An 11,977-nucleotide genomic window follows, 5' to 3' on the forward strand; every position below is an offset into this window, starting at 1 on the left:
ACGCCCATGACCGGTAACTTTTGGTCTGACAGCCATTTACGCCACGTGCGCGCTAGGAAGGATCGGATTGATCTGTCTGACAGCAGTAGCGCCCGCCAACCCATGGCCGCGTGAGGGACCAAGGAGTCAGCCGGGCACGCGGGCACCTGCAGGCAACCTCGTTCTTCGTATATGTGCATCTTGTATCGTCGTCCTGCCCATCACCCTTCTCTCTTTCTAACACTCGGGGCAGATAGTTGTATGATGTGAACCGCTGTGAGCGCCCGTGGCGTGTTGTTTCTGCGTACTATCCGAATCGTGCTCCATGGCATCCGCCTGCTTTGCTGCCTTTCTGATCTTTCTCTTCTGCCTGGGTGCTCAATCAGTCCCTGCCCTTCTTCGCGTCCAGCATCAATCAATACAGTCCTACGCGGCTATTGGGGATTCTTACGCCTCGGGAGCTGGAGCAGGCACTCCTGGATGGCCTCCGTATGCCGACTTCCGATGTGGCCGCTATTCTGACGCGTATCCAATCCAAGTCGCCAACAACTCCCTGATCAACATCGAAAAATCAAAATTCAAGCACCTTGCATGCGGTGGTTTGACCAGCACGGTCATCCTGCGAGACCAAGTACCATATATCGGTGACTCGGACCTTGTTACCCTGACAGCCAGCGGAAACGATGTCAACTTCTTTGTGGTTTTGAACGAGTGCGTCTATCATTGGCAGCCGTCGATAGGTTGTGAAGCCCAGCTTGTCAAGGCCCGAGAAATCATCGAAACGACGGCACTCCTCAATCTGGAGAACATCATCTCTGGAGCCGTCCAACATCTAAAACCCGGCGCGCTCCTGATTGTTACAGGCTATGCCAGATTTTTCAACGAGGACACAGACTACTGTGACAATGCGACTTTCAGCCAAACCAGACCTTTGGACTACCTGACTAAATCCAAGAGAAGAGAACTCAATCAGCTGGTGATTATGTTGAACGATGTGATCAAAGCCACTACGGAGCTCCACGGCGCTGTTTATTTGGATATTGATGGCGCTTTCGATGGCCACCGATTTTGTGAACCCGGGGTTAAGGAACCAGAGATCGACAGGAGTGACACTTGGTTCTTCAACATGCCGCCACCCCAGACCACGCGGTCCCTCGCCGGCTCTGCGTCTCAACAGCCTTTGAGTGACGAGGAGGGTATGCCCAACCCAGAAGTTGTTCCTGAATGGCCCCAAATCAAAAAGTGGAGGGTCTTCCACCCTACCGGAGCAGGGCACCACGGTATATCAGAGGTGGTTGTGAGCGAGATCCTGCGCCGCTCAGGCCCTGATCGCCGTGAGTGAGGACGCAGATTGTCGCAAGCATGGTGGGATTCGGGGGATAGGGCAGCTTCATTATTCTGAATTTGTGAGCGTTTTGTAAGAATATGCCAATGCCTGTACTGGAGCCATTGTCGCACTTTGTACTTCTTGGTGAATGAACTTTTGTCTTGCTTTCCTCTTTACTTCGCGAAATGCTGATACATTGAGTACCGGTGCAGCTGATTTCTCCTCCAGTAGTATCTGCATGAGTGGCTTGATGGGTGAGGAGGGTCACATCAGTTCGTGCACACAAATGATGAGCTCAGACTAGCTGCCCCTAGGCCTGGTCAAAGCAGGTTTGTTTTCTCCAAGAAACATTGTTTATAGATGTTCAAGTGGGGATCAGAATGATTTGCTCGCAGCAACTCCAATTGTGCTTAGCTGAACTATGTACGATTTCCGTCTGGGTACGATTTCCATTCCCACACTTTACACGACGTAGCCTTTGTTCTGTTTGACGCCTTTGACATTCATGTCTTTCCACGCGAGCATCGCAACCATTCCCAAGACCCAGGTTGAGATACCAGCAATCAGCAAGTATCGCCATGTGTCTCCGTAGGCTTCCTGAATTGCCAAACGCGTGGGTGAACCCCACTGGTAGGACAATTGCTGTGAGATATCGTCGTATATGATGGTGAGATTTGCTTGGCTCTCCGGAGGAAGATATTGAGCGAGTTTCTCTGGCAGCGTGCCTTGCCAGATGGCGGAAGAGATCGTGTAGCCAACGGCAGTCCCAATGTAGGCAAACAGGTTGAGCAAGGCGATACTGATGGCAAAGTATTGCTGTGTAGAGGCAGCAGCCAAGATGCCAATTTCGACCGTCAACATGATGATTCCAAAACCCAGGTTGACGAACAGGTTGCTCATGGCAAGGTAGCCCACGTATCGATCAGGTTGGCGGAAATGTATCATCAGACCTGTACCGAGGATGATCATAGGGAAGCCGAAATAGAGGCTAATAGGTTTGTAGCGTCCGGTATATGAGATGATTGATCCAGCGACAAGGTTCATGACAATTTGCGCGACCGTGCCTCCTTGTACGAGATAACTTGCTTCAGTCACGGTAAGACCATTCACCACTTGAAGGAAGGAGCTCAAATACCCGTTCCAACAACTTGTGCTTAAGAATAGCGCAAATCCCGTCATGCAGGTGCCGAGGACTGTGCGATCTCGAAGCATTGCCCATGGAGTGAGGCGAACCCGAGCGAAGAATCTTTCCCATACAATGAAAGCTGCGATCAAACACGTTCCAAACACGAGGAAACAGATTATAAGGGCGGATCCCCAACCCTTGGCTTGCTGAGTGTAAAGGTTGAATGGGAGAAGGAAGAAAGCAAAGCCAGCAGATATACACGAGAGTCCGATGATGTCAAACTCGTGCATATAGTACACAGTAGATTGCCATAGCGTAGATCCACTCCGATTCGGTGTTGGAAGCACGCCCTGCTTCTTGGCTTTCATGTATTGCCACATGAAGAGTCCAAACAACGGAAGAGTAACTCCCGGAACGAGAATACTTTCCATTCCGAAGGCCCAGCGCCAGCCGGCCCCCGTCAAGAACGATGTAGATATGGGACCTGCAATTCATGATGTGATGAGATAAGGTGAATTGGCCAGTGCTTGCATGAGACCTCGATGGCGTAGTGAAGACGTATCCGCAATGAAAACGCTGAGGCAGTATCCGACACCGTTGATGCCGACGGTGTAGAAGACTTGTGATGCCGCATATGCTTCAACGTTATTGCAAGAAGCCGACATGATAATGCCGACGGTACAGAAGAATACGCACAGTAGAAAGCCATGAGGACGACCGAAAACGTCCAGGACTTTGGCGATCCCCAGATTTGTGACACCACCAATCACTTGACTCAAAATTCCAGTGGTTGGAATGAGTGAATGTTCGGCAAAGGCGGAAGTAACATAGGGAATCAAGGCGCCACTGACTCCGACTATGATGCCTTGGACAAAGTAGACGAACCAGATAAAGATATAAGCGGCCACCAAGGTATGTCTTGTCCAAGCAATCGTTATGGCCTCAGCCTTTTGCACACCAGCTTGAAAGTTGGTGTCGACCGAGTTGTCGTTAGGTGCGTTACCGTGGATAATGTCTGAACCGTGGTTGATTTCGTGGTTTGAGTCGTCTTCTGATTGATGGACATTGCTGATTTGCTTCGTCTCACTTTCGAGTACAGGGTACATAGCTATGGGCAACTCGCCAGAGGCCATTTTGACGCCTCAACCTCAACCTCAGCCCAAGAAGCTTCTTCTGCTGCTGCTGAGCGTTTTCATGCAGGGTTCTCCTGCAGTCCGATGTTGTCGACAACATTTGATCCTTGATCTCGGGGTTAATATCTGTTTCGTTGTTGATCGCTCAGCAGAGAAACAGAGGACTCGGCAGGTAAAGGTCCTAAGAAAATAAACTGGAAAGTCTAATCGTTGCATACTGAGCAAGTTTCCATTCGCTAGTGCGATACTTCTTGGGGGAACCAAAGGCGTGAGCAAGTTTTCATCCATCACCGTGATAATTCCTCTACAGAGAATATGCACCTAAATTCTGTGCGTGTTCATGGGGATTGGTAGCACGAGCGGGATTGGTGCGTTAATTTCACAAACCAAGCCTCTGGATGTGGCCTCGTACCACTGAGCGACGCGCAAAGGACAAGGCTGCTGAATTTCTTTGCGTGGCTATGAGAAAGGGAACCTGGAAGTGTTGACACCGATCCGATGGGATAACACCCGACACCCTGAGATAACCCCCAACACGGCTTAGCCTACCTAGGCAGGGAAGTCTGGCCTGGGCAGGCTAACATCACGTGAATCTGGCCTAGGCAGGTCTGGCTTAGGTCACTTTGGCCTACCAGGTACCTTACCCAGGTAGGCAAGGTAGTATCACGTGCATATAGCCTAGCCAACTGAGATCACGTGAACTTGGCCGGCATCCGGCATGACGTTATTGGCAACAAACTTGGGGAACGCGTCTTTGCACGCGACGGGACTAATCACTCAAAACTCCCACACCCCAACTTGCAACCCTCGAGTATACGACGCAGACACAGCTCACGACCAAACTTGGGCATTACTTCGCACGATACACTTCTGAAGACGACCTTTTCCATCATGTTCTGCTAAGGCCGCATCGTAATGCTCGGGGTCACCACTGCCAGACAACCACCAGTTTCGCTCGCAATTCCAATCCTGCCATGTACCTCCCGCGTCCATTGATCTCGCACCTCTATACAAACCTCATCCGCTCCCACCACCCTCTTTCCCCTCCTGTCCTGCTTCTGGTCGCCCTCGAACCTGATTCATTATGCGCGTGTCGCATCCTCACCGCGCTTCTCAAGCGCGACTACATCCCTCACAAGATACAGCCTGTCTCGGGATATGCAGATCTGTCCAAGGCTGGCGAAGATCTGGTGCGGCCCATGAAGACTACAGAAGGCGGTAGTGGTGGCCTCGTCATCTGCCTCGGTGTTGGCGGACTTGTTGATCTAGGAGCTATTCTAGGCTTGGAGGACGAAGAGTCGAATGAGACAATGTGCGGAGTCGAAGTGTGGGTGCTGGATGCAAGAAGACCGTATAACCTGGACAATGTCTTTGGCGGCCAACCGATTGAAGCTCCCTTGGGCGATATTGCCAACGAGACAAGGCCGCGCGCTCGGGGAGTGGAGAAAGGATGCATTCAAAAATCATACAAGTCCGGCAAGGGCGGTATCATAGTCTTTGATGATGGCGATATTGCAGGCGACTTGGACACGGAGAGAAACGCGTATTGTGCGCTAGCAGAAATGCCGCAAGTCGACGGAGATGAAAGCGATGGTGACGAAGAAGACGGAGGTCACGACAGCGCGTCATCCAGAAAACGAAAGTCTTGGTCTGATCGCGACAACGAAGACGACGACAGCGAAGAAGATGAAGAGAGACCACGGCAACGGCGAAGGAGTAACTCGGGATCATCTATTGCGTCCCCCCGGAGCAGGAGCCCCTCGTCTTCCCAACCGGTGTCACCAGCGTCTAAAGCACAGTCCCCGAAACCTCAAACAGCAGTACAGCTACGTAGACGATTACGAAAGTTACGAGAAGAACACGAATCGGTGCTCCGGCAATACAGCACTCTAGGCACTTCCTACTCCGAGCCAGTCTCGACACTGGCCTATTCTCTGGCGTCAGACCTGGGACGTGAAGACAATGACATATTGTGGCTTGCCATCATTGGCGTCACTTCGCTCGAGCTGTCTGGCCACACATCTACTGGTCTTGGGACATCTGTTTCGAGAACCATGACCCTTCCGCATGAGCAACATAGAGGATGGCGGACCACACGTTCTTCGCAAACCTATGCCCTGCTCCGCGACGAGGTCAGAAGGTTGAATCCCCCGCCCGCAGACCAATCGCCAGCAATATCTCCCGTTACTGGCGGCACAAGTTCACCCAGCGACACCTCCATTCGGCTGACACCAGATCCCCGATTTCTTCTCCTGAGGCACTGGTCTCTGTACGACAGCATGCTGCATTCACCATACCTTGCTTCTCGATTACATGTCTGGAATGAATCGGGCATCAAGCGACTTCACAAACTTCTTGCGAAGATGGGGGTCTCCTTGACTCAATGCAGACAGACATATACGCACATGGATATGGATTTGAAGAAAACCCTCCGGGACCGTCTTCTGAAATATGCTGGCGTGTATGGCCTGGACGGTCTCGTCCCGTCTGGCTCAGGGCGAGCAACCTACGAACAAGAAGGGTGGGGTTTCATCCGCTCCTGGGGCTGGAAAGCACAACTCTCGGCCGTTGACGTGGGCGTCATTCTGGGAGCGATACTCGACGTCGGCACAAGTCACGCACCCACTGCTTCGGCAGCGTCGTCGTTGTCGACATCATATGCAGCTTCTTCACAACAAACGAGCGCCTCCGATGACATTCCAGAGCGCTCGGAAACGCTTCTGCCACGCTTCTTCGCCGCTTACGACGCCCTCGCACCAAACCACCCCAGCCATCTCCTCGCCGCCATTCCAGCAGCGCAGCATCTACTACGATCAATCCTCCGCACAGGCTCTTCCTTGCTGATGAAACACCAGATCCGCCATTTGCGTGCGTTTCGTATGGGCGTTGTCAAAGAAGGACCTGATTTAGCCCTTTTTGCAAACAGTCCCGGGGCATTGGTAAAGTTGGCGTTATGGGTCGGTGAGGCAATTGCGGTGAGTGAAAGGGACAAAGGTGGCACAGAAGCACCAACGCCATTGGTTCTTGCCGCTTTGGATGAGGCAAGAGGGACGTACGTGGTTGTTGGCACGGGCGGAGGGATTGGTGGCGGTGAAGATATCGAAAGCAGGAAGGAGAAGGAGGAACGAAGGAAGAAAAGAGAGGAAGAAAGGGAGAAGAAGAGGAAAATCAAAGAGGAAAAGAGAGCGGCACGGAAGGCTCAAAGAGAATTACTGGGCGAGGACTCTGATGCCGAGGAAGAAGATACGGAATCAGAGTCGGAGCCTGATTCGGAGTCGGACGACGACCAAGAAGACGAAGCAGAACAAGAAAGGAAACGCAAGAGAGGATATGGGCACAATCGGTTTGGGATTGCCTTCCAAGAGGTTGTCGAGGAGACAAATGCACGGGTCAAGATCGATTCCTTTGATCATTGTATTGTAGAGGTGAAAAAGGAGGATCTGGCGGGGTTTTTGGAAGGGTTAAGCCTGAAGGCTGTTGTTGGCCGATGATCTGGTCTCTTTGAGGGGCAAAGTGGATGAGACGGAATGAGCGATGTGGACATCATCGAAAGGGTTGGTTGTGGCTGTTGATAGTACATGAAGAGTGTGAGTATGCACTTTGTCTTTGGGCTTGTTCTTTGAGGGTGTGTGGGCAGTTTGTGGCTCATATTACGACTGTGGAACCGGGATGAAAGCTGATGATTTGGGCAAGAGTGTTTGCTGGGGGCGTGAGACGGAAAAGATGAAGCCCAGTTACTGTTGAATGCTCGACGCATGTTTATTGGATTTTTTGCTGCATGGCGACCGGGGAAAGGAACAAGGTACATATCATCCTCGGCGTGTGACTGATAAAATCTGTTTAGGTTGCGAAAGAAGACATCATGACTTTCCTTTGAATACGCTTTGTGCCCTTGCTGATCGATAGTACTCTTCCTTCTACTGACCGTGTTCCTCGCCATGTCATCTGACCTTCGCTTCAGTTGAATGCCTCAGCAGGTCCGTCACAGTTCCAACCCTCCACCCTCGCCTCCTCAGCTCTGGCAAGACGATTCTCAACATTGGCGCCGTCCACTCCCTATCGTGGATGACGATAATGGCGCCTGGTGTCAAACTGCTCAGGACATGCCACGCATTCAGCCCCGGCCACGAAATCTGCGCGTCCCACGGATAAATGCTTCCCAGGACGAGTCTGTAGTTCAGAAATGGCTGTGCGAGGAGGGCGAGCATCGTCACATTGAAGAAGCCGCTCCCGGGACGAAAATACTTGGGCGGCTTCGCCTTCACTGCGAACGTTGCGAGATCTAAGGGTGTCAGTGAGGCGTAGATCTCGTGGATCTGTCTTTCGACCATTTGAATCTGCCGCGCGAGCTCTGTGAGAGGTAGATGCGCAGACGGCTCATCGTGCATGGCGTGGTTTGCCAGCTCATGGCCATCAAGGACCAATTCTCTCAAGGTCTCCTCGTGGCCTGGGATGTGTGCTCCGATGACGAAGAACGTGGCCTTGACACCGCCGTGAGCCTTAAGGAGACGCTGGATTTCTCGAGTGTGCCGCGAGGGGCCGTCGTCGATGGTCAGAGCCACGATTTTTTCATCCGTGTGTATTGGGGTGTGGAACACAACATCGGGATAACGGGCTTGGAGCCAGCGGATCAGCCATTTTGGGGGTTTGTAGATGAGCCAGACCAGGGTCAGGATTGTAAGAGTGGAAAGGGTCGAGATGATGAGTAGGAGGTTTGTCATAAGGAGGGGAAGCGAGACGATCCGCAGTTGGGGGCTACTTGTTTCGCTCTACCTAGGAGATGATGACTCCCGGATTTGACAAGCGTGGATAATATTAGACGACTTGGTCCCTGGCGTGTTGGATCAGTACCTCTTACGAGGGTAGGTACCTACTCGGTAGAGAACAAAGTCGGCTGGCAGCCTTGGGCTCGCAGTGACAAGGCTGAATGTTCCCCGAATCGGGCTTCTGGCACGGACGCGCCTCAAAGGGGAAACATCTCCATTCAGGAAAAATTCTGCCCATCGCAAGGCTGTAGGGCAAACCTTACGAGTAAATGCATCCTTTGTATTTGATAAGGGTCATCTAGTAGCGACGAGCATGTTTTTGTTATTCACACAAGCGACGATTTCCTTATTCTGGAGGCTGCATGTCCTCCGTGACCTCCATGTGGGCACACAAAAGGGGCAAACTTCGCGAAAAGGAACGAGGAGCTGCCCACCGTGCCACCCCCGGGATGATCAGCACTGGCAGCGGCTGGCTTGCCATGGGTAAACAAGGTGCGGCGCTCAGGTCGACCGACGCACGACAGAATCCATGGTCATCTTACTACTGTTGACTATTCATTTTCGATTCTTTCACCTACAGAGATGGTGTTGTCGAACCCCGAAATTGCCAGCTCTCGCCAAAGGCTGCAAAGTAAATTGAGACTGACAACCGAGCAAGTCAAGCGGCAGACATGCGGGCAAAGGCTTTCTGGAAAGCGAGATTTCTCTGCCCTAGCACGTCGACTTGGGTCAGTCAGCTCTTCGCTTTCCCTGCCGATCGTTCCTTTCCTTCTTCCGGCAACACGCGTTGAATGCCTTGTCCAGGCGTAAGTCTTGCGCTGGCTTGCATCTTGCGGAGTTGCAGACGAACTGCACGCTGCATGGAAGCCACGGTGTTGGACACGACGAGTTCCATATATACGAGGCAAGAGTTCAGATTATTCGCCGAGTCCTCAATAGACTTCTTCCTGCCGCTTGGCTGCATGAGTTGTCGTTAGGCCTTCCAACGGCTACTTGGGCGCCACTGAGTTGCATGGCGCTGCGCCAGTGGGAAAAAAAATCCTCCAGTCTTTGGTCGACACCATCGATGGTGCCTTGCAGGAAGGGCACTAGCCCACAAGCTGAAACACTTCTACCGACAGGGATGTCAAGACATGTCCTCAACAATCCTTCTCCGGCGTCATCGCGAGCAACTCCTGCATGAGTGCTTCCTCACGACAAGTCTCGTCTTATCCAGATCCTTGCTCGTTGGCCCCATTTCTCCAACATCTATCACGTCGGGATTCTCTCTCCGGAGGCGGATGCGTCTTAGGCCCCTCCTCTTCGTCCCCACCATTCCCAGTCTGTGCGCCAAAACCAACCCATGCTCACTCTCTCTTGCATCTCCCCAGCCTTCGAACCATTCAGGTGTTGCCTCGCGTCTCAAACCATCTCCTGAAGAAGGCGTCTCAAGAGTCTCACCAGCAACACGGCTCATTATGGAGCACCCTCGTGGAACCCGAGGACTCGCCTGGTGGTCAAATAACAAAGGTCTCCATCTTCATTCGAGCCCACTCATTATATCCATCCCGCCGGCGTACAAGTCATGTTTCTTGACCTCTGCCAATGCTCTGTGAATATACATAATGAAGCTGTACAGGATAGCATTTGCCACACTCAGCTTTGTTTCCTGGGGTTTCGCGGCGGATCAAGATATTCTCACCATCTTGCAGCAGCAGACGGGGATTTCCACCTTTATTGGGCTCTTGGAGCAATTCTCAGATCTGGTCAATGTCTTGAACCAAGGGACATTCAGTGGTTTGGAAACCGACCTCTCGTTGCTTTACGACCCAGACTAAGTACTCTGCAGTCCTCATTCCAAATGACCAAGCGCTCGCTGCGTTTGGCGATGAGAATCCAGACTTCACCAACAATACAGATGCTGTCCGGGCCCTGCTAGAATACCATATCACCAATGGCACTCATCCATCAGCTTCATTTGGCCTACAGCCACAATTTGTGCCTACGCTCCTGACGAATTCCAATTACACCAATGTCACAGGTGGCCAAGTAGTAGAATTGACGGAATCGGCAAATCAACCCACGGTCGTGAGCGGAGTGAAGGCAGAGTCTCATCTGGTCGAGGCCGTAGGTTTCTCTCCATTCCCGATATCAGTGGAACCTTAATGCTGACCGACAAAGGACATATTCTACCTTGGAGGCCTCATCCACATTATCGACTCAGTGCTTACAATCCCCGTCTCATTTCCAGCAACCGTCACAAAGACTGGCTTGACGGATCTTGTGGCTCTGATGAGCATAGGAGGCTTCTTGAGTCCTAGTTCTCCAGCAGTTAACGTGGGTGCCCAGGTTCCTGGAGGGGTTTTGGCCTCTTCAATGGGTCTATATAGGCTGACGACGTCTAGATCGTAAACTCACTTGCAGATCTGACCATCTTTGCGCCCAACTCGACGCATTTCTCGGCCGGGTTCACGGGATGGGATGGTCTCTCGCAAACCGACCTCTACTCCATCTTAGAGTACAGCATCTCTCAAGGCCCGGTTATTTACTCGTCGGACTTCAAGAACAACACCAAGATTCCCACTCTGGACAGAATATCGGCGACTATGACCGAGGTTGATGGCCAGTTCTACGTCGACGCGGCTCTTATCAAGACGAGGGACTACCTCACCTCCAATGGTGTATTGCAGATACTTGACAGGTGAGAGCCATCACAATTCCCTGCCTTCCTCTGCGGACACGATGACTGATGTTTGTATGTCTAGTCCTCTCAATCCCAATACAACCGGACAACAGCCTCTCTCCACCGTTGTTCCGTCTTCCAGTACGGGATCTAAGGGCCTCAGCACTGCTGCTGGTGCAGGCATCGGCATCGGCATCGGCGCCATAGTGCTCGGAGGGGCCTTGATCGTCGCCCTTTACATTCGAACCAAACGCCGCCGACGGCTGATAGAACTGGCCGGGGGCAACCCGGGTGACCCTCCTCCCAGATATGAGTTGGATACCAAAGCACTGGACGCGACAGGTGCAAACGGCAGGGAAGTACCCAGGACCCAAGTCTTTGAGATCCATGCTCCACCTAAACCGCCCTCTCCTTACGAGATCGATGGCAACGAGAGGAGTCGGATCAGCGTTACCATCCAAGGCACACCTCCCCGACACCTAGGGTTCCAGGCTCGCTATTAGGGAGTATCTCCTCTGGACTGAATCGTGGTGGCCGAAGATTTCATCGTCCCGCGAAGGGCCCTAATGACAGTATGTTCAAGCCTATTTTTCCTTTTCGGGCTTGCAATTATGACCACTCTTTTACCTCATCTGTTATATCGACTGGCGCCTCTAGAATGGAGGAGAGAGGCCCCAGTACATGTACGAAAAGAAAAAGCAATGCGTGGGCTATCCTCACCTTGCGTGTTGACACCGCCTTAGATACCCTGATTTCAGAACAAAAGCTATATTTACAACTAGGCTCTGTTTGTCTATCTTTACACCTGTTTTTATGCCCCTGGCTGTGAACTCGTTTGCGTCGAGGGTGCGGGTGAGGGTTCAGCCTCCACTGGCAACTACTTCACCAACAGTCTCGCACTATTTAAACTTCTGTCTCGACCACTATCACTACCATCACAAGCACCGCTACCCTCTTTTTTTATTTGTCACGTCCAAGTGTTTG

The 11,977-nt window shown here is 52.1% G+C and overlaps 6 protein-coding genes across 6 annotated transcripts; 3 read left to right on the forward strand and 3 right to left on the reverse strand.

The window, feature by feature from the left end:
• Positions 1-304: 304 nt before the first annotated feature.
• Z520_04370 (uncharacterized protein) lies at positions 305-1,321 on the forward strand (the record flags this gene model as incomplete). The annotated part of the gene is made up of 1 exon (XM_016774877.1): positions 305-1,321. The coding sequence occupies one exon, from the start codon at positions 305-307 to the stop codon at positions 1,319-1,321; it is 1,017 nt and encodes a 338-aa protein (XP_016633857.1).
• Positions 1,322-1,768: 447 nt separating this feature from the next.
• Positions 1,769-2,863, reverse strand: Z520_04371 (uncharacterized protein; the record flags this gene model as incomplete). Its single annotated transcript, XM_016774878.1, has 1 exon — positions 1,769-2,863. One exon carries the CDS (start codon positions 2,861-2,863, stop codon positions 1,769-1,771), a length of 1,095 nt encoding a protein of 364 aa, XP_016633858.1.
• A 60-nt stretch (positions 2,864-2,923) lies between these two features.
• Positions 2,924-3,565, reverse strand: Z520_04372 (uncharacterized protein; the record flags this gene model as incomplete). Its single annotated transcript, XM_016774879.1, has 1 exon — positions 2,924-3,565. The coding sequence occupies one exon, from the start codon at positions 3,563-3,565 to the stop codon at positions 2,924-2,926; it is 642 nt and encodes a 213-aa protein (XP_016633859.1).
• A 974-nt stretch (positions 3,566-4,539) lies between these two features.
• Positions 4,540-7,056, forward strand: Z520_04373 (uncharacterized protein; the record flags this gene model as incomplete). Its single annotated transcript, XM_016774880.1, has 1 exon — positions 4,540-7,056. The coding sequence occupies one exon, from the start codon at positions 4,540-4,542 to the stop codon at positions 7,054-7,056; it is 2,517 nt and encodes an 838-aa protein (XP_016633860.1).
• A 450-nt stretch (positions 7,057-7,506) lies between these two features.
• Z520_04374 (uncharacterized protein) lies at positions 7,507-8,286 on the reverse strand (the record flags this gene model as incomplete). Its single annotated transcript, XM_016774881.1, has 1 exon — positions 7,507-8,286. The coding sequence occupies one exon, from the start codon at positions 8,284-8,286 to the stop codon at positions 7,507-7,509; it is 780 nt and encodes a 259-aa protein (XP_016633861.1).
• Positions 8,287-9,935: 1,649 nt separating this feature from the next.
• Positions 9,936-11,496, forward strand: Z520_04375 (uncharacterized protein; the record flags this gene model as incomplete). Its single annotated transcript, XM_016774882.1, has 5 exons — positions 9,936-10,107; positions 10,160-10,437; positions 10,492-10,651; positions 10,735-11,011; positions 11,076-11,496. 5 exons carry the CDS (start codon positions 9,936-9,938, stop codon positions 11,494-11,496), a joined length of 1,308 nt encoding a protein of 435 aa, XP_016633862.1.
• Between the last annotated feature and the right edge of the window lie 481 nt (positions 11,497-11,977).

Source organism: Fonsecaea multimorphosa, assembly GCF_000836435.1.
Source record: "Fonsecaea multimorphosa CBS 102226 unplaced genomic scaffold supercont1.7, whole genome shotgun sequence".
Classification (NCBI taxonomy): Eukaryota; Fungi; Ascomycota; class Eurotiomycetes; order Chaetothyriales; family Herpotrichiellaceae; genus Fonsecaea; species Fonsecaea multimorphosa.